We start from the raw sequence: 22457 nt of genomic DNA on the forward strand, positions 1-22457 counted from the left end.
ACTGGGGCTTGGACTCAGGGCCTAGATGCTGTCTCTGACATTTTTCTTTTTTTTCTCAAGGCTAGTTCTCTACTAATTGAGCCACATGTCCACTTCTGGGTTTGTGGTAGCTAAATGGAGAGAAAGTCTCATAGACTCTCCTGCCTAAACTGGCTTTGAACCATGATCCTCAGGTCTCTGCCTCTTGAGTAACTAGGATTGCAGGCATGAATCACTGGCATCCAGCTCCAGATTTATTTTACATAAATGTTAGAGAAAATTAATTATTACCCCGTTAATACCCAGAAAAGAAACTGCTTTTGAAAAATGGGAACATTCATTACTGAAACTAAATATATTTTATAAACTACTATAGGACGAAAAACAAGACACAATAAACTTCTCCTATCAAATTTTAGAAATCTGAAATTTCTAATTAGAAATTTGAAATGTAGAATGGTTGCACGTGAGAAATGAAAACCAAGCTAGGCACCAGTGGCTCACATCTGTAATCCTAGCTACTCAAGAGGCTGAGATTTGAGACACAGTTTGAAGCTAACCCCAGCAGGAAAGTCCAAGAGACTTTTCTCAAATTAACCACCAAAGAAACTGGAACTGGAGGGGTGCCTCAAGTAGCAGCACACTAGACTTGAGAGAAAAAAAAAGGAAAAAAAGCTTGGGAATAGCACCCTTGCCCTGAGTTTAAGCCCCAGGATTGGAATTAGGGAAGGAAGGAAAGGAGAGAGGGAGAGAGAGGAAATGAAGGAAGAGAGATATACCTTTTCCCATCCAAGTGCAAGGTCCCAGTGAAATCATAGAGGTGGCGATTGGGCCCTTCACATTCTATAGTTCCAGCCAGTTTCATCAGCACTTCTCTTGTCTGCATGTCAGCAGTGTGATTCAAACCCTAAAATGTTAAACCAACAGAAAATGTAACACAATCTTCCATGTTTTAAGGTCAATATCCAAAATTCCATCAGTTATAAACCACAATGAGCTATCTACAATACAATACAATGTCTACAATATAATAATTTGACAAATTAAATCCAAATGCAATTGATAAATTGCACAACAGTGTGGTGCAACAATATCAGATTTCAATGTAGCAGATATGATGATTCCCATCCTTGTGCTGGGACTAGTTATTTTTTGCTTAAGTAATAATTAACACATCTTACAGAAGCCATGAACTATTAGTTGGCCTCTAACTGTGGTCAGAAAGATAGAATAAGGCATCCCACTAATATTTTACTCTATTTATGGGAATCTTTTAAATGTTCTATTCCAAACACTTCCAAACATATGTAAAAATATAATCTTATACCAAACCTCATTAACTCTTTTAGGGAGGATGATTCTGAGGTTTGAACTCAGGGCCTTCGTAAGCAGGAGCTCTACCACTTGAGTCATGTTCCCAGCCCTTTTTGCTTTAATTATTTTTCAAGTAGCTTCTTGTGATTTTGCCAAGGCCATCCTAAGATGATGGTCTTCCTGTATATGCCTCTTGCCACGCTAGAATGACAGGTGCATAAATGCCCAGCTTATTGATTGAGATGGAGTCACATTAATATTTGCCCAGGCTAGCCTGGAACCATAATCCTCCCACATTCTTCGCCTACTGAGTAGCTAGGATTAAAAGTACAAGCCACCCCAGGAGGGATCACTACTACACTGTTGGTGGGAATGTAAACTCATTCAACCACTATGGAAAGCAGTATAGTGGTTCCTCAAAAGACTAAACATAGAGCTCCCCTGTGACCCAGCAATTCCACTACTTGGCATTTAACCAAAGAAACAAGAATATACTAAACCCACTAGCACAACGATATTCATTGCAGCACTATTTACCATAGAAATCCAGATGGAACCAACCCAGATGACCCTCAGTTGATGACTGGATCAACAAGATGTGCTATTTATACACAATGGATTTCTATGCTGCCATCAGAAAGAACAACATTGCCCCATTTATAAGGAAATGGAAAGGCTTAGAGAAAAATCATATTAAGTGAAGTAAACCAGACCCAAAGGAACATAGGTTCAATGGTTTCCCTCATTTGTCATACTAGCAGAAGTCCCCAATAGGGCAAAACCTAGATACATAAAGCCATATAGGATGAGGCTAAATAAAGGACCTCCAGGATATGGAAACAAGAGCTATATAACGTGTGATTGTTGTTTTTAATGTACTATCGTATTTCTCATCTCTTTTTGTTGTCCCTCGGTTATCTCATATTGTTACAGTATCTTATCTTGTTATCTGATATATTGTATATATGTTTATTTGTTTATTTGAAATAGGATAGGGAAGGGGGGAAACAAGATGAGGGGAAGGGGGGAGGGAAATGGGGACAAAAAACATGAGAAGGGGTATCAATGTTTGTGAAGTAATGCACCTTCTATCCGAAGAATATAATGTAACCCTTCTGTTAATTACAATAAAAAATAGCCAAAAAAAATGAGCCTCCATGCCTGGCCAACTTTTCTTTAAACACAGAAGAAAAAGTTCTAAATAAATCTATGGAAGAAAATAAATTATGTGGACAGAATTACTGAATTCAAGCAACAGAAATGAGTTGAATGTTATTTTATTTTATTTATTTTTATGTATTTTTGGCAATATGAAGGTTTGAACTCCAGACCTCATACTTGCTCACTTGCTTCCTTGCTTGGCTGGCATTCTAACAATTCAGCCACACCTCCAGTTTGACCTTTTTTTGCTAGGCCTGGGGCTTGAACTCGGCCTGGGCACTGTCCCTGAGCTTCTTTTGCTCAAGGCCAGTACTCTACCACTTGAGCCAGCACCACTTCCAGCTTTTTCTGTTTAGGTGGTACTGAGCCCCAGCCTGAATTTTTGCTGAATTTTTTTTTGCCAGTCCTGGAGCTTGAACTTGCAGTCTGAGCACTGTCCTTGGGCTTTCTCAAGACTAGAATGCTAAAATTTCCACAGTACCATTTCCAGCTTTTTCTATGTATATGGTACTGAGGAATCAAACCTGGGTCTTTGTGCATGCTAGGCAAACACTCTAGCGCCAGGTCAAACTCCCAGCCCTTTGCTGAATATTTTTGGAAATAGAGTCTCATGAACTTTCCTGCCAGGGCTGGCTTGGAACCGTGATCCTCAGATCTCAGCCTTGTGAATAGCTAGGATTATGGGAATGAGCCGCCAGCACTCAGTTTAAAATGCTTAATCTTCTTATATTTTAAACACTACTGTTCTTCATATTAGAATAAAATGTAGTATAAAGTAAGATAAATATGAAGTTAAATTTGAAACTGTAAGATAGAGGTGCTAGCCAGGTGCTGGTGGCTACTCAAGAGGCTGAGATCTGAGGACTGCAGTTCAAAGCCAGCCTAGACACAAAAGTCTGTGAGACTCTTATCTCCCATTAACCACCAGAAAACTGGAAGTGGTGCTGTGGCTTAAGTGGTAGAGCACTAGTCTTGAGCTGAAGATCTTAGGGACAGTGCCCAGATCCAGAGTTCAAGCCCCACAACCATCACCAACAACAAAAAGAAGACAGAGGATTTTTTTAATCTCTTAGAAAACTGAAATTCTATCAAAGGCTATTTAGACATGTATAGACGATAACTCAGTTTTGGAAAAAGTAACTGACCCAGAGAATTAGAGCTGAAATTGACACATTTTCAAGCTAAAATTCATGCCTATTTTATACAGAAGACAATGTTAAACAAAAGATATGTTTTATTTAATAAGCAATACAGTTAAAAACAATTTACTTAGCTTTGTGAAGGTTTTAATCTATATCTTGAGAACCTGGAGTATCATGATGCTATAAATAGCAGTCTCAAAACACAATTAATGGTACCCTTTCTTTGTTGTTGTTGTTATTGTTTACCCTAGGGCTGGAACTCAGGGCCTGGATACTGTCTGAGCTTTTTCTGATTAAGGCTAGTGTTCTACCGCTTGATCCACAGCTCCACTTCTAGTTTCTTGGAAGTTAATTGGAAACAAGATGCTCACGGATTTTCCCAGCTGAGCTGGCTTCAAACTGTGATCTTCAGATCTCAGCCTCCTGAAGAACTAGAATTAAATAGAAAACCTCGCTTTCTAAGCTAAATATATATGTGTATATATACATTATATATACGTATGCATATATATAAGCCAGAAGCTGGTGGTTCATACCTGTGATCCTAGCTACTCAGGAGACTAAGGTCTGAAAATCACAGTTCAAAGCCAGTCCAGGCAGGAAAGTCTGTGAGACTTTTATCTCCAATAAACTACTCAGAAAAGGCCAGAAGTGATGTTGTGGCTCATATGGTTGAAGCTCAAGGTCAGCACCTAGGCCCTGAGTTCAAGCCTCCAGATTAGTACAAAAAATTCAAAATAAAAATTAATTTATTTAAGGTAAAGAAAGAGTATTGTAATATACAATATTGTATAGTATATATTATACATTATGTACAATACATGCAAGATTCTACCATTAGAATCGTATTTCCAACAAACCTTAGAATTGAGGCTTTGTCTGTTCCCTCCATTCCAGACACTGGCTTGTATGGTAGGGGCCATATTAGTAACTTAAGCTTCTATTAGAACATAAATCATACCTGTCGTATTTTGAGGTTGGTTTCCCCATCTAGATTAGCTGTTTCAACATAGCACATTGCCTGAGGCTCACTAAGAAGAAGAACAAAGGGAAAAGGCTGAGTTTAGTAACATCCTATCTACAAATTCACAACTCATGAAATTTTTATGTACAGAAACTGTCTGCTGATGGACAATTCAAATACATTGTCATAAGCCACCGCTTTAGTAATCATAATTGATGAGAGAGGAAGATGCACATTCCTCTTCAATGCCAGACACTAATCTAACATTACATTTCCAAATGATCTACTTCCATTGGACCCACTTAATGGTGATTTGGAATCAAGTAGATAGAAATGACTTCAAGTGAGACAGACAGGGATGGGTTGACTAAGATCTATGATACGCCAGCTAAGATGCAGCCACCATAGGGGAGGAGAAAGTCTCAAAGGCTGAGGCTGGATCTCCATCTGATGGAAAGAACTGCTCACCAGCACAAACTGGTGTTTGGAAGAAAATTACAACCACAAGAGTTGAAAGATGCCTCCCAAAATTTGTTATAATGTGGGGCTGGGAATTTGGCCCAATGATAATAGTGCTTGCCTAGCATGCACTCAGGTTCGATTCCTTGGTACCACATACATAGATAAAAGGCTGGAAGTGGTGCTGTGGCTCAAGTGGTAGAGCTCTAGCCTTGACAAAGTCCAAGGGTAGGGCTCAGGCCCTGAACTCAAACCCAGACAAGGTAATTGATGAAAGTACAGGTTGATTTTCTCTTACCCAAAATGCTTGGGACCAGAAGTGTTTTAGATTGTGCATTGTTTTGGATTTCGAAAGATTTGGACAGCTTAACATCCCTAAGTGAATCAGAAATCCAGAAGGCTCCAAAATCTGCAATTATTATTAATTAGGGATGTGCACCATAACAGCCAGAATAAGTGAGGGGGAAAAGATGGTAATTCCTGGGCTTGAAAGGGAGCAAAAAACATCACTCAGGATTTCTGTAGTTGTCACTTAATAGGTCATTATTCTTAACACTTATTTCAAGAGCTGTGCCCACTAGCACACCTGACCTGGAGGAGAACAAGACCATGTCAGCTGGAAGATACTGGCCATTGAGAACCTTCACAATGTCTCCCACTGCCACCTAGAGAGCAGGGGACAAGAACAGAGAGGTAAGAAAGAAAAGAAAGCACACATGTGATAAAAAGCCATTAAATTGGTAAAGGAAAAATGTAATATAATACATCACAAAACATTGCCAATAACCAAAACAATAACCAAAGGGAAAGATTTCAATATATTCTACTAACTGATAAAGGGCAGACATCCTCTGTATCTACAGGTTCAACACCCACAAATTCAACCAACTGAGTATTTAACATATTTGGGGGAGGGGAACCTACATCTGTATATAATAAGTACAAACTTTATTCAAAGCCAGTCCTGGCAGAAAAGTCATACTATTCTTATCTGCAATTAACCAATCAAAAGCTGAAAGTGGAGTTGTGGCTCAAGTCTAGAGCACTAGCCTTGAATGAAAAAGGTAAGTGAGAACACAAGGCCACAAGTTGAAGCCCCAGTACTGCACAAAATAAATTAATTAACTATTACCAAATCCTGTCCACCAGTGAGTTTCCAGCTTATTTTTCTGTTGAGGGCTGGAAATATGATTCATTGCTAGAGAATTTTTTGTGGGGTTTTCTTTGTGGGGTTTTTTTTGGCCAGTCCTAGGCTTGAGCTTTAGGGCCTGAGCACTATCCTTGGACTTTGTCAAGGCTAGAGCTCTACCACTTGAGTCACAGCACCACTTCCAGCTTTTATCTATGTATGTGGTACCAAGGAATCGAACCTGAGTGCATGCTAGGCAAGCACTCTACCACTAAGCCAAACTCCCAGCCCTTAGAGAATTTTTTTTAATTTTATTTTATTGTCAGGGTGATATACAGAGGGGTTACAGTTACATATGGAAGGCAGTGAGTATATTTGTTTTTGAATATTGCTACCCCCTCCCACATTTTTCTCCCACTTTCCCTCCCTTCAACCCCCCCACCCCCACAACCAGGTTTTCAAGTTCATTTCCAACATAATGTCTTGTGAGTATTGCTGTTACATTGGTTCATCCTTTGTCCTTTCTCTCACCATTTTGTTGTTCCCCATTCCTTCCCTATTTCAAAGAAACATATATAAAATACATCAGGTACCAAAATCACATACAGTGACAATAAGGAATAAACTACAGGAGAAAAAGAAAGAAAGAAAGAACTTCACATAGTACATTAAAAAACAACAACCACAAAGAAAAACCTCTTGTTTCCATATCCTGGAGTTCATTTCTCTTAGCATCATTTTATATGGTCATATGTACATAGATACTGAGCTATTCTGATCCTCTGCTAGGAAAATCCTAGACATATACTAGATATTACAAATGAGGGAAATCATAGAGTATGTTTCTTTGGGTCTGATTTATTTCAGGTAATATGATCTTTCCCAAGTCTTTCCATTTCTTTACAAATCAGGTGATATCATTCTCTCTGATGGCACATAAACAAATATATATATATATATGGATCAAGAAAATATGATATATATCCATATGTGTGTGTGATCTATTCATCTACTGAAAGACAACTAGGTTGATTCTATATCTTAGCTGTGGTAAATAATTCTGCAATGTGCTGGTAGGTTTAGGATGGCCTTGTTTGTGGACATTTCAGTAAATGCCCAGAAGTGTGATTGCTGGATTATAAGAGAGCTCTACGTTTAGTCTTTGGAGGAACCTCCATACTGCTTTTCAAAGTGGTTGAACAAATTTACACCAATAGTGTAGTAGCATTCTTTGGCTACATGCCGGCAAGAATCTGTGATTATTAGATTTCTTGATAAAGGCATTCTAAGTGGGGTGAGGTAGAATCTCAGTGTTGTTTGGATTTGCATTTCTTTTATGGCCAGAGATGTCCAGCATTTCTTCATGTGTCTATAGGTCATTCTTATTTCCTCTTCAGGTAAGTCTCTCTTTAAATCTTTGGCCCAGTTTTTAATGGGTGATTATTTCTTTGAGGGTTTGTTTTGGGATGATTTAATTTTTTGAGCCCTAAGTATATTTTAGATATGAGGCAAGTTGTCTGTTGTATTGCTAATGAAGATCTTCTCTCAATCTGTGGGCTTTCTATTTATCTTGCTAGAGAATTTGCCTTGTATACATAAAGCCTAGGTTCTAGCACCAGCACCACAACCAAAACCCACACACAAAAAAAATAGCGCCAAGGAGGGTTTCACAAGGTGGTTTGTTGGTATTGTGAATATTGTGAATTGCTTGCCAAAATATGTGAGAAGGGTTTTTTTTTTGTTTTTTTTTCTGGTCTGATACTAAGGCTTGAACTTAAGGCCTGGGTCTCTTAGCTTTTTCCGCTTAAAATTGGCTTTCTACTACTTAAGCCAGAGCTCCATTTCCAGCTTTTTGGTGTTTAATCAAAGACATATCTCACATGGTTCATGGTCTTTGAACCATAATCCTCCTCAGATCTCAGGCTCCTGAGTAGCTAGGATGAGAGGCCTGAGCCATGAGCCACCCAGCTGGGGAAATCTTAAGTAATGGGTTTACCACCATGAAGAAAAAAAGTACAAATCAACTTGTAGACCTGCTGTACATTTGAGATCAGTGTACCAATCCAAAGCACAAGTTAGTATCCAATTTAAAGGCAGTAAGTTAAGCATATTCCATAATAAAAACAATACTATGTAGTGACTTTAACAACCATCCCTACAAAGAAGAGGCAAAGTTATGCAAGTTGAAAGTGTTTTGTAAAGGAGTTAAATTTTCCAAAAAGAAATGCACTCTTTGCCTGACTTATGTAACTGTAACTCCTCTTAATAACATTAATAACTAAGATTAATTAATAACATTAATTAAATGACACTAGGTTATTGTTTAAATAACAATTTAAAAAGAAAAATGTAAGTGACATATAAAATAAAAAATCTTATATGGAGAGTTTACACAGAAAAAAAATACAAAGGAATTAATTTTAAAAAGCTAAAAAGTAAGAGGATGAGGAAATTATGACTTTTTCTCATACTCAAATACTTCAAAATAAACAAACATTTGTGATCCCAACAGCTTCATATCTACCAGAAATGATTTTACTTGAGACTCTGTCTGAAGATGGTTTCTAGTTGATATCTTAACACTTGTGTCCGTTGTGTAACACCATCTGACAGAATTAGTACAAGGAAAAGAATTTTTTTTCCTTTCTTGCCAGTTCTGGGGCTGGAACTCAGGGCCTGGGCACTGTCCTTGAGCTTTCTCAGGGGTAGCACTTTACCACTTGAGCCACAACACCACCTCCAGCTTTTTCTGTGTATGTGGTACCAAGGGCTTCATGCTTGCTAGATAAGCACTCTACCACTAGGCTACACTCCCAGCAGAATTTTTCCTATTGGCTGGTGGCTAGCGTTTTACATTTTTTAATGGTTTCTTTTTTCTTTCTTCTTTTTTTTGGGGGGGGAAGGGGTTGTTGTTGTTGATCATAGTTGTTGTTGATCATAGGGCTTGAACTCTGGGCCTGGGCACTGTCCCTGAGGGAGATTTGTTTGTTTGTTTGTTTGTTTGTTTTTTCTCAAAACTCGTACTCTATCACTTGAGCCACAGCTCCACTTCAGGATTTCTGTTAGTTTATTAGAGATAAGAGTTTCTTAAACTTTGAGCCACCAGTGCCTGGCAAATCTTTTTTTTTTTTGTATTTTCTTTCTTTTTTTCATATATTTTTTATTGTAATTAATAGAAGGGTTACATGATATTTGCCAGAGAGAAGGTGCATTAATTCACATACATTGATACCCTTTCACATGTCTTGGTCCCCATTTCCCACCCCCCCACCCCTACCCTCATCTTGTTTTCCCCCCTTCCCTATCCAATTTCAAATAACCAAATACAAATATATCCTATATATCAGGTAACAAAGTGAGATACTGTAACAATATGAGATAACCAAGGGACAGCAAAGGAGATGAGAGATAACATAGTACATTAAGGACAACAATCATTCATTATATGGCTTTTGCTTCTATATCCTAGAGATCCTTTCATTTAGCATCATACTATGTGGCCTTCTGTATTAAGGTTTTGCTCTATTGCAAATCTCTGCTAGTAGAGCCCAAGGTTTCTACTGATTATGACAAATGAGGGAAACCATTGAGCCTAAGTTCCTTTGAGTCTGGCTTACTTCACTTAATATGATTTTTTCTAAGTCTTTCCATTTCCTTACAAATGGGGCAATGTCATTCTTTCTGACAGCAGCATAGAATTCCATTGTGTACAAATACCACATCTTGTTGATCCACTCATCAACTGAGGGACATCTAGGTTGGTTCCATATCTTTGCTATGGTAAATAGTGCTGCAATGAACATTGTTGTGCTAGTGGATTTAGTATGTCCTTGTTTCTGGGCAAGTCGGTAAATGCCAAGTAGTGGAATTGCTGGGTCATGGGGGAGCTCTGTTTAGTCTTCTGAGGAACTGCCATACTGCTTTCCATAGTGGTTGAATGAGTTTGCACTCCCACCAACAGTGTAGTAATTATCCCTCCTGGCCATATCCCCTCCAGCATCTGTTGTTATTAGTTTTCTTAATCTTGGCCATTCTAACTGGAGTGAGGTGGAATCTTAGAGTTGTTTTGATTTGCATTTCTTTTATGACCAGAGATGTTGAGCATTTCTTCATGTGTCTATAGGCCATTTTTGTTTCTTCTTCAGAGAAGACTCTCTTTAAGTCTTTGGCCCATCTTTTAATGGGATGGTTGTTACTTTGAGATTAGTTTTGGAGTGATTCAATTTTTTGAGCTGTTGATATATTTTAGATATGAGGCCTTTGTCCGTTGTATGGTTGGTGAAGATCTTCTCCCACTCTGTAGGCTTCCTGATTAGTTTACTAGCTATGTCCTTTGCCATACAAAAGCTCTGCAGTTTAATGCAGTCCCATTTAACCAGCCTTTCTCTGATTTGACAAAATCTTTTTTAAGAACGTGCTTTATCCTCATGAGTCCCTCGAGTTTCTTTTTTTCTTTCTTTTTTTTTTTTCATCTTTTTTGTGGGTCATGAGGCTTGAACTCTGGGCCTGGGTGCTGTCCCTGAGCTCTTCAGCTCAAGGATACCACCCTACCCCTTGAGCCACAGCCTCATTTCCCATTTTCCAGTGATTAATTGGAGTCTCACATTCTTTAGTGCTCTGTGGCTTTGAACCTCAATCCTCAGATCTCAGCTAGGATTACAGGCATGAGCCACCGTGCCCACCTGTCCCTTGAGTTTCTTAACTGTGAAACAGTTGGACGATCCTCTCAAAGGAGATCACAGATACTGAGATCTATCCCAGAGCTGCCACCCCATAGGCCATCAAATTAATCAGCCAGAACTCAAGGGCTCATCCCCAGTGTTCCCACTCCATGCTGTAGTACTGAGTTGTGGACCTCTGTGTGGCTCTCCTGGACAGCCTGCTTTCAACAAAATCAGCTGGGGAATGTGTGAACCAGAAGCTCTGGATTCAGTGCTCCTACCAGAGAGGCCCAGGTACCTGCTTCACCCCTTTGCAGGGTTCAGCAGGCATTCTGCATTACTATGAACTGTCTGTCCCTTTCATCACACCAATTCTTGAGTGCAGCTCCCCACATCCCCAGCAGTAGCCTCTCCTGGGCACCATTTACATACAAATACTCTAGGACCTATTCCAGACTGACTAAATCAGAAAATCTGGAAGTGAGGCCCACTGCTATTTAACCAGTTCCCCCTAAACCAGGTGAGTGGGATGACTGGTTGGGTATGAGAACCACTGCATGGGACTCCATGAGGGAAGAGGCCAGCTCTCTTCTGAATCCTATGTTTGGCACTCTCTCTGAGCACCTGCTAACAGCTTGCTTAAATAAGCACACAACATGCATTGAAAATTGAAATAGGAATGTATTTGGCATTTAATACCCAGGTGCCAGTGATCATGTCTGTAAATCTTAGCTGCTCTGGAGGCTGAAATCTGAGGTATCATAACTCACACACACTGTATTTTAGTAAAAAAATCTTTTCATTGAAAATCATAAAAGTAGACAAAGATAAGAAGTGTGAACAACAAGGGACAAAGGACAAAGGGTAAAACAATGCAACAGCAATATTCGTGAGACAATATGTTGGAAATGAACTTTACAACTTGGGGTGGGAATGGGGGGAGAGAAAATTGAAAAAATGTGGTAGAGGGTAATAATATTCAACAAGAAATGTACTCACTACCTTATGTATGCAGCAACTATAACCCTTCTGTACATCACCGTGATAATAAAATTAAATTAAAAACAAAAAAGGAAGTATGGATAAATAGTTATATTATTCAATGTACAAATATGAAAATGGAATCAAGGTAATCTAAAAGATGAGTGGAGCTGGGATAGATGGGGGATAAAAACAAAGGGACAACACTGACCAAGATGCATTGTACTCATAAATTCACATGTTGAGATGAAACCCCTTTTTACAACTACTTAAAGGTAACATTTTATCTATGCGTGCACGCGCACGTGTGTGTGTGTGTGTGTGTGTGTGTGTGTGTGTGTGTGTGTGTGTGTCTACCCACACATGCCTTTTCTGGGGTCTGGACTCAGACCCTGCCCACTCACTGAACTTTTGTGCTCCAGGCTGATGCTCTACCACTTAAGCTCCACTTTCACGTGTTTTGGAGCTTAACCAGAGATAAGTCTCACAGACTTTCCAGCGTGTGCTGACTTTGAACCACAATTCTCAGATCTCAGGAACTAGGATGACAAACATGAGCCACTGCCTTGAAAATGATAAATGAGAATATCAAAGGTTACAATTTACACCTTTAACACTTGAATCTGAGTGGAGAGAAAAACAGAAGACCAAGGGGGAAAAAAGTATTTCTCACATTGGGTTTAGAAGGTATAAAATACTTGGAGAATTCAAACTACCCATTAGAAGAAATGAAGTTCACTATGTGAACTACAACCTGGGTATATTCTCAAAGAGACCAGATAGAAAAAAAACTCAGTTACAGTTATATTCCATGGAAAGACATATATAAAAACTCTACAATGTCCTCAGTATCAGAGATTCATTGTAAGTCTCCCAACCAATAATTTCTGGTATTACATTTAAAAATGGTTCTTACCTCTTTCCACACAATGGTGTGCCACATACCATTTCTTAACACTGTAAAAAAGAAGAGTAAAATATAAATTACTGATAGTAATTAAAATCAATAGTCAGCTTTCCAAAAATCCAAAAGATTCTTTGTATACTTGCATGTATTATTTCTAACATTATATTCTTAGAAAAGTATAACATCACCACCCCAAAAATGAAGCCCCAATCTATAAACCTCTTCAATATATACATTAATATACATACCTAAATGCTTATGTATGCATATAAGGACATTTTGATTCTATTCAGTTCAGAAACAGGAAAAAGGCCTGATGTTATACAACTGCAACAACAATAACAACAGATGTGATGTGCTGAGTGCAGGTGGTTCATGCCTATCAGAAGGCTGACATCTGAAGACTGAGGTTTGATGCCAGCCCAGGCAGAAAAGTCCATGATATTCTTATCTCCAACTAGCTAGCAAAAAGTCATTAAGTAGAGGTGAGTCTCAAGTGATCGAGCACCAACCTCGAACAGAAAAAAACAAGCCAAAGCTCTAGGCCCACTACTAGCACAAAGATAGATGATAGACAGACAGACGAGCTGATATAAAACAATGAAAAATTAGGAAAAGAGAGGTAGGGAAGAATAAGCCAAGGATAAGAATGTTTGAATATTTGGATCCTTTGGGTACATAAAAACTATGCAATTCCCTGCTAAGTGATTATGGCTCACACCTGTAATTTTACCTTCTCAGAATGCTAAGATATGAGGAGAAGCGTCAACAGCCAGTCCAGGCAGGAAAGTCTATGAGGTTCTTATTTCCAATTAACCACTAAAAAGCCAGAAATGGAGCTGTGGCTAAAGTGGTAAAGCGCTAGTTTTGAGCACAAATGTTCAGGGACAGCATCCAGACTTAAGTCCAAGTCCTCGTCCAAGACACAGACACACACACAGACACACACACACACACACACAGACACACACACACACACACACACAGAGGTACACACACACACATTATCCAATTCTTAAAAATGACAACTTTCTCTAAAATTTGAAATCCTATTTAGATCTATTCATATTACTGGTTACTGTCAAGGCCAATATTTTGTTTGTTATTTTATTATTTTTATTATTATTTTATCATTGGGGTGATGTGTAGAGGGGTTACAGTTACTTTTATTATGTCTTTGAAGTGTTTTATAGATGATTCTCTTAATTTGTCTCCATATCATTAATTGTTTTGAATTCCTTAAGCATAGTTCTTAACCTTAAAGTGTAGAGTGGGAAAAAAATGGCATCTTACCTATTGCTTTCTTCTTATTAACTGCATTGTCTGCCTTATGTCGTTTCTGTTACAGAAAGAAAAACATTCAAAAATTCCAAATGAATAATTAAAATGACAAAGAATAGAACTGGAAAAAAAAACCTGGAGAACAAGAAACTACAATGCTAATGTAAAAATACAATTTGATTGTTTTATAATCTATAATCATTGACAATATTTAGACAGAGTCTACCTCAGTGACATGATTGTAGTTTAGTTTTTTATATATTTTTATTATATTTAAATCAGTGTACAAAGGAGCTGCCATTCAACAAAGCAGTTTATAAATGTATCTTGATCAATGTTATCTCTTTCAAACATTTATTCTCACCCTTCCAGCCTACCCCTTCTCTCACTTTGCTTAATTTTGTAGGATATACACACAATTATTTTATTGCATTTTCTTTAATGCTCTTTTCATTCATCTATGTTTTAGTTCTAATGATTAACAATGGCTGCAATGTAGGAAATGTACTTTTTATTTATAAACAGACTACAGGATGATTTGATATGATAGAGTAATAATGATTAATTTCATTTTTTTTACTTTACATTAATTCACTTACCTATTCACCATATGTGTGAGAGAAAGCGTGTGCGTTTATATGGGCAAGCAAAGAGGAGACCAGAAAAAGAGAGAATGAGAGAAAGGAAGAGAAAAGGAGACAGAATAAGGACATGGTATTAGATAATGATAATGAATTTGGAGATACTCAAGGGGAAATGCAAAGATACATATTTGTGTGTGTGTGTGTGTGTGTGTGTGCATGCACTCCCACGCACGCACGTTAATTCTAGGGCTTGAACTCAGGGCCTGGGTGCTGTCCCTGGGCTCCAAGCAAGACATGGCTCCATTTCCAGCTTTTTATTTCTTTTAGTAGTTTAGTGGAGATATGAGTTTCACAGACTTTCCTGCTCTGTTTTGGCTTTGAACAGTGATACTCAGATCTTAGACACCGGAGTAGCTAAGATTACTGGTGTGAGCCATCAGCACCCAGCTTAAGAAATAAATTCACAAAATCACTTTAAGCACAGCAAGGCCAATGCTATTTTTCTAGACATCACATTTGCTATCCAAATTAACAAGCTCTAAAGTAAGATTTAAGAAACAATAGTAATACCTCTCCAACAATAACTGTATTTGACTTTGTTACCTGGTATATTGTATATATGTTTGTTTATTTGAAATAAGGAAAGGAAGGGGGAAACAAGATGATTGGGAGGGGATGGGGGGACAAAAACATGAGGAGTATCAAGGTTCAAGAAGTAATGCAACCATTACCTCACAAATTTAACTGTAACCCCTCTATGCATTATCCCAACAATAGAATACAATACAATAAATAAATAATAAAAATAAAAACAAAGTTAAAACTTATTCTGACCTCCCTTCTTTTAAAAATACCATACCTCATCTAGAGGCTAGTTAAGATATTTTCTGCCATGTTATGCAAAGAAATGTATATGTAATAAATTCTATACCATGAAATGTTTTTTAATTATCCAAAAGCAAAAACTTACAAAATCTTCTACAATCTCTTTGATGCCAGCAATTGTTAGGATAATAATCAATGGCACTAGGGTGGTGTATCTTCCTGTGGGAGACACATCTGGAATTTGCTGGAAGAAATGACAAGAGAGAGGTTGATATATGATTAGTCTATGTCATTCAGGACTTACTCATCTGCAGGTTTTTTTTCCCATTTCTGTTGCACAAAATTACCTTAACTTCAGCCAACAATGGCCACGAGTTTACAATAGAAAAAGGGTCAGAAGTATGATCCCCTGAAAACCAGGTCTTTCAGTAACTGCAATTTTCCTTGAGGCAATACTAAAAGACATCTGCTTTATACAAAGAGCATGTTTTTGAGAGGGGTTATCAATGTGTGGGAAGTAATGCACCTACTACCTGACAAATGTAACTGTAACTCCTCTATATATTATCCCAACAATAAAAAAAGAAAAAAAAGAGCATGTTTTGTTCACACTAGCAATGGTTGTTTTCTTTTTTTTTTTTATTGTCTATAGTTTGTACAAGGAGTTTCAATTCAACCTGGCAGTTTATAAGTACAATGCATCTTCACCATCTCTCCCAAGCCCACCCAACCCCTCAAGTTACCTAGCTCCATTTTTACATATGTACATTGAATATTATGACTGCATTTACCCACCCTTCCTCTCCCCATTCATCTGCCCCCACAGTCTCTCCCTCCCCTTACCCAGACAAAACATGTTTCTGCTTGCTGGTATTCATTTTGTTAAGCTAAGTTGCACATTAGTAATGATTTGGTGCGGGTAGGAGGAAAGAATATGTAAGTATTATAACATTTTTCCAGATTAGGAAGCTCTCATTTTGTATGATTGAGGTGGCAAATTTTAAGTAACTTTTTGACATTACCTGTAATAAGGCAATGAAGAGGAAGAAGGCATTAGCAGCTCTTCTAATCTGCTCATACAAGAATCGAGGTAGAAATGTCAACACACTGTACTTGGCGGTACTGTCAATGTAAAGAAAAATACTACAGTGAGTTATGGAGGTAGGTCTTGAACATCAATAGCAAAACAAAGTTTCAAAACTTGACCGCTTGTTTGATTGGTTGGTTAGTTGGTTAGTTTTGTCTTTTTTTTTTTTTTTAACTCAGGGCTCATGCTCATGCCTGGCTTTTTTGCTCAAGGCTGACACTCCTGGCTTTTTTCTAGTTAATTGGAGAAGAGTCTCATATATTTTCCTGCCTCAGCCAGCTTTGAACTTCAATCTTCAGATCCCAGTCTCCTGAATAGCTAGGATTACAGGTCTGAGCCACCAGCACTGGTGTTTAAAATAGTTTCAAAACTTAGGACAAGGAAACTATTTTGTAGTTTCCTTTAATAGAGGCACACCTTATCAAGGGAGCTTCCAACACCATCTCTAGATGCAAACTTTGATATATGTGCAAGTTTCCACATAGGATAAGCAAGAATATTTATCACCTTCCCCTCCCCCACCGATGTTCCATATACTATAACTCATATACATGTACATAACAAGTCAACAAAGTCCTATGGGATATGCACTGTTGAGTGTTTATGAAAAACCCAGTCCTTCAATGTTCCATCTAGTTGGCCACCAGTTATTTCAGGGCCTCAGGGCTTTTTTATGCAAAGCTGGTGCTCTATCACTTGAACCACAGTGCCACATTTTTGCTGGTCAATTAGAGAGTTTCACCGACTTTGCTGCCCTGAATGAGCCTCAGATCTTAGCATCCTGAGTAGCTAGGATTACAGGTGTGAGCCACTGCCACCTACCATGCTCATTGTTAACTAAAATATATTCTAGCAAGATTATCTAGGGAATTCCAAATGCACTACAAATTAAAGCACTAAAATAGAGAAGCTAAGGGCTCAGGAGACATCATATGTAAGAGCAATGTGAACTACTATAAGACACAACAGAACCCAATTCTGAGAAGACACAATACATCCAGAGAAGGCCACTCAAAAATTTTTAAAATATAATGGAACACACCAAAAGAAATGCAAAAAAAAAAAAAAGAATTCAAAGTAGTTGCCTTGGAAAGAACAAGACCAAGATGAGAGAGAAAAGGGAATAGATTACAAATTCTCATACTAAGCCCTTCCACCTATTTGAACTTTTAACCACCTACATGTGTTGTCTTAATAATAGTTTTAGATTGTAAATAAAAAGTAAGTTATACCCTGATATAGCTTCCTAGAAACAGCTGTTTTTTTAGCTAATTTTAGGCATGATCCTCTTTGGGCAGCTGTTTACTAGAAGATAAAATTAGGTTAAAGACTCAATTTGTACTGCCACCACTTCATACCACAAAAAAAGATCTAGTAACCACTGTTATCTGATTTTACTCTCCACAAGCAGCTCCTCTAGCCAGCAACACCTGAGACTACACTGAGTAAGGGGAGACTTCTAATCTACCCTGGATGCATCTAATATTAGTATCACACCCCAGGTACACAATTTTGATTAATTCCCTTGGGATCATCCTTTGAAATGAGCAATCCATGTCTCAGTATAAGTCTCTGAGCTATAACTCCTCCTCCCCCTCTCTCTGTCTCTCTAACAAATGCACACACACAGAGAGAGAGAGAGAAATGGAAAGAGAAATGGAGAGCACAGACCGTCCTCTTTAAATGGAAATCATTGTATTCTGAAAGATACTAACCTAATAAGTTTTCAGACTCCTTTTTGTCCTTAACCAAAGTCTGAGAAAATTTGTCTTTTTTGTCCCAGCAAATTACATCCTCCTTTTTTGAGTCAACAAATTAAAGGGTCACCTCCCCTAGCAAGCATTTTTCTACTCATGACTACACAGATTGCCTGTGTCATCCATCCATCCATTTCACAACAGAGTGGTGTGTTTACGTGTGTGAGATACAGACAGGCAGGCAGGCAGGCAGGCAGGCAGGCAGGCAGGCAGGCAGACAGACAGACAGACAGACAGACAGACAGACAGACAGACAGACAGACAGACAGATGACAGACAGACAGACAAGCAGAAACGTATGCTAGACATTCCTTCTCTTAATTCCCTTCCAGATGTCCTACAGGCTGACAGCTCCTGGCACACCCTGAATAACAGCACAGTGCCCTCTGCTGGCTGATCCTTATCACTGCGCTTTCTGCAGTGTTTAACAGCTTCAGAGCAGCAACTCTCACAGCCAAAGTTCTAGTTCATCAGCCATCATCTAGGAACAAATCCTCAAAAAGCGAAGTTGAGCCGGGTGCTGGTGACTCACGCCTGAAATCCTAGCTACTCAGGAGGCTGAGATCTGAGGATCACAGTTCAAAGCCCGCCCAGGCACTAAAGTTCATGAGACTCTTATGTCCAATTAACCACCAGAAAACCAAAGTGCCTCAAGTGGTAGAGCACCAGCCTTGAGATGAAGAGCTCTGGGACAGCGCCAAGGCCCAGAGTTCAAGCCCCACAACTGACAAAAAAAAAAAAAAAAAGGCTGAGGTGAAGGAGGAATCTGAATGCTTCTTCTTTTTCTTTGTACTTTGTAGTTTTTATATAGCCACTAAGAGACAATATCAAGTAAAAGCATAAAGTATAATCAATCACTCCCCAAAGGAATTCTAAAGTGTTAATATCCATCTTTTTTTACCAGCATTTATATATTGAGTCATATTCAGATTTTGTAGCCTGGAGGGTACTATCTACAGTACACATGACATTTCTTACTATAAGAAAATTACAAAATTAGATTTAAAAAAAAAAACATTGAACATAAAACACAATTTAAAAATTACAACATGGGGCTGGGAGTTTGGCCTGTGGTAAGAGTGCTTGCCTAGCATGCACAAGGACCAGAGTTCTATTCCTTGATGCCACATACATAGAAAAAGCTGGAAGTGGTGCTATGGCTCGAGTGGTAGAGCTCTAGCCTTGAGAAAGCCCAAAGACAATGTCCAGGCCCCAGGACTGGCAAAAAAAATTTACAACATGACATAGATTCATGAAAAATGAAAAATACAGATGATTGGAAGAGGGAGCGGGAGGGAAATGGGGACAAAATCATGAGAAGGGGCATCAATGTGCAAGAAGTAATGTAACCCCTCTACACATTATCCCAACAATAAAAAAAGAAAAGTGGAAAATACTATATCACAGTATCCAGAACATGATATTTTTCATCAGTTACTTTGTAATAATTTTCTCATGCATTTTAAATTCTATTTGCTTAGATAGCTTCTTACACAATAATTTTATAATCACCTTCTGGCTAGAGTTCAATTATTTTTCAATAATTTTCTGATGAAGTTTCTATATACCTAAACAAATTATTAATAAAAATATTCTATAACACTATGTTGAAAGTAAATTATACAACTTGTGGGTGGAAACAAGAGGGAAAAACTGAGAGTGAGGAAAGAGGGTGACACTGTTCAAAAAGAAATGTACTTTTTTACCTGACTTATGTAGCTGTAACTCCTTTGTATATCACCTTTACGATATCAATAAATAATTTTTAAATATATGGCCTTCAGCCATCTTGTAAGATAGCAAGAAGGTTCTCAGAGATGTAGCCATCAATCTCTGAATTTCTAGCTCAATATGCAAGAAAATAACTTTATCATAAATTATCCAGTCTGTGGCATTTTGTTATAGCAGCATAATCAGACAAAGATAGCCATGAAAACATACTGTGATATCCCTTCTAAGGCCATGGAGTGCACAGATAGTCTGAATATTAAATCTGCTCTATGGACATGTAAGTGATATACACATGATTAAGACCAACCATTACACCCTTCTGTGCTTTTCTTCAAGTTTGCACAATCTTATATAAGCATGCATACACATTCTCATATAATATCACCAGTGTACCACAAATAAATGAACAATAATATCATTTTCTGAATTTTGCTTTTTCTACTCAACAACAGCACAAAAATTCCCTGCAAGTCAATGGCATAGTTCTAATACATTCTTCATAATAGCTACATAACAGGAACATGGAGTCATGTTCCCATGCCCATGAATCTGCCCAGGAAAAATAGCCCCTTCCGAATAGGAGATACACTAGGATTCCTTGGCACAGGTCAAAACATTTTTAATAAAGACCCAGAAACACAACAAATTAAAAAAAGTTTGGACAAATAGGACTGCATTAAACTGCAGAGCTTCTGTAGGGCAAAGGACATAGCTAGCAAGTTAAATAGAAAGTCCACAGAGTGGGAGAAGATCTTCACTAACCATATAACAGACAAGGGCCTCATATCTAAAATATACCTACACTTCAAAAAATAGAATCTCTCAAAAGCAAATCCTCAGGGCTGGGAGTGTAGCCTACTGGTAGAGTGTTCACCTAGCATGCATGAAGCCCTAGATTCAATTCTTCAGTACCACATACTCAGAACAAGCTAGAAGTGGTACTGTGGCTCAAATGGTCAAGCACTAGCCTTGAGCAAAAAGTGTCCAGGCCCTGAGTTCAAGCCCCAGGACTGGCAAGAAAGAAAAAGGAAAGAAAAAGAAAAAAAGAAACAGCCATCCAATTAAAAGGTAGGCTAAAGACGTAAAGAGAGATTTCTCTGAAGAGGAAATAAGAATGGCCTATAGACACATGAAGAAATGCTTGACATCTCTGGCCATAAAAAGAAATGCAAGTCTAAACAACCTTGAGATTCCACCTCACTCCAGTTAGAATGGCCATGATCAAGAAATCTAATAACAACAGATGCTGGTGGGGATGTGGCCAGAATGGATCACTACTACACTGGTGGGAGTGTAAACTCATTCAACCACCATGGAAAGCAGAATGGTGATTCCTCAAAAGTCTAAACATAGAGTTCCCCTATGAACCAGCAATTCCACTCCTTGGCATTTACCCAAATGTCCAGAAATAAGGGCATACTAAACTTACTAGCACAATGATGTTCACTGCAACATTATTTACCATGATTATGATATGGAACCAACCCAGATGCCCCCTCAGTAGATGAATGGATCAAGAAGATGTGGTACTATACACAATGGAATTCTATGATACCATCAGAAAGAATGACATCGCCCCATTCGTAAATAAATGGAAAGACTTGGAAAAAATCATATTAAGTAAAGTAAGCCAGACTCAAAGGAACATAGGCTCAATGGTTCCCCTCATTTGTAATAATTAGTACATATCTAGCATTCTCCTGGCAGAGGATCACAATACCTCAAAATCTAGATACATATGGTCATATAGGATGAGACTAAACAAAATGAAATCTAGGATATGGAAATAAGATGTTTATCTGTGTGATTGTTGTTCTTAATGTACTATGTGCAGTTATTTCTTTTCTCTTTTTTTCTCATGTGGTTACTATATCTGACTTTGTTACCTGGTGTAATGTAGATATGTTTATTTGTTTATTTGAAATAGGGAAGGGAGGGAGGGGAAAACAAGATGATTGTGAAGGGGGAGGGGGAGGGAAAGGGATACAAAAACACAAGAAGGTATCAATGTTCAAGAAGTAATGCACCCACTACCTGACGAATGTAACTGTAACTCCTCTATACATAACCCCAACAAAATAAAATAATAGCCCCTTCACTTTGTTTTCCCTCTGTGCGCACACCGCCCTCTCTACAAGTCCCCACCCAGCACCTGTAACCCTGGTGACTGGAGCACCTGGGGGCAGTGGAGGGCCCCCAGGTTCTGAGGTCACTGCCTCTTCCTCTGAGATCACATCCTCATTGACCTCAGTCACACCTCCTTTGGACCATGAGGAACCCAGGCTCTGAGGTCACTTCTGCATCCACTGCCTCTACCAATTGAGCCACAGCTTCACTTCTTGCTTTTCTTTTGGTTGGGGGGGGGGGCGGTTAATTATTGGAGTCTCACAGACTTTCCTGCCTAGGCATGAGCCACTGGCTTCTGAAACTTTTGGAATTTTTATAGAAGTTTTTACACTATGATTAATAATTTTAATCCCTACTGATCTTTGAAA

General features: G+C 38.4%; 1 protein-coding gene across 3 annotated transcripts in view; it reads right to left on the minus strand.

The window, feature by feature from the left end:
• The window catches only part of Atp8a2 (ATPase phospholipid transporting 8A2), a 445427-nt gene that overhangs the window by 349617 nt on the left and 73353 nt on the right, over nt 1-22457 (minus strand). For all 3 annotated transcript variants that reach the window (XM_090342380.1, XM_090342381.1, XM_090342382.1), the window contains exons 3-9: nt 16410-16509; nt 15533-15631; nt 13991-14036; nt 12707-12747; nt 5611-5684; nt 4558-4627; nt 759-886 (exon numbers count right to left, since the gene is read on the minus strand). In XM_090342380.1, the coding sequence (XP_090198506.1) occupies nt 759-886; nt 4558-4627; nt 5611-5684; nt 12707-12747; nt 13991-14036; nt 15533-15631; nt 16410-16509 (558 nt within the window). The remainder of the gene's footprint in view (nt 1-758; nt 887-4557; nt 4628-5610; nt 5685-12706; nt 12748-13990; nt 14037-15532; nt 15632-16409; nt 16510-22457) is intronic.

The sequence above is a fragment of the Megascapheus bottae genome, chromosome 11, assembly GCF_031878675.1.
Source record: "Megascapheus bottae isolate mThoBot1 chromosome 11, mThoBot2.hap1, whole genome shotgun sequence".
NCBI classification, from domain to species: domain Eukaryota; kingdom Metazoa; phylum Chordata; class Mammalia; order Rodentia; family Geomyidae; genus Megascapheus; species Megascapheus bottae.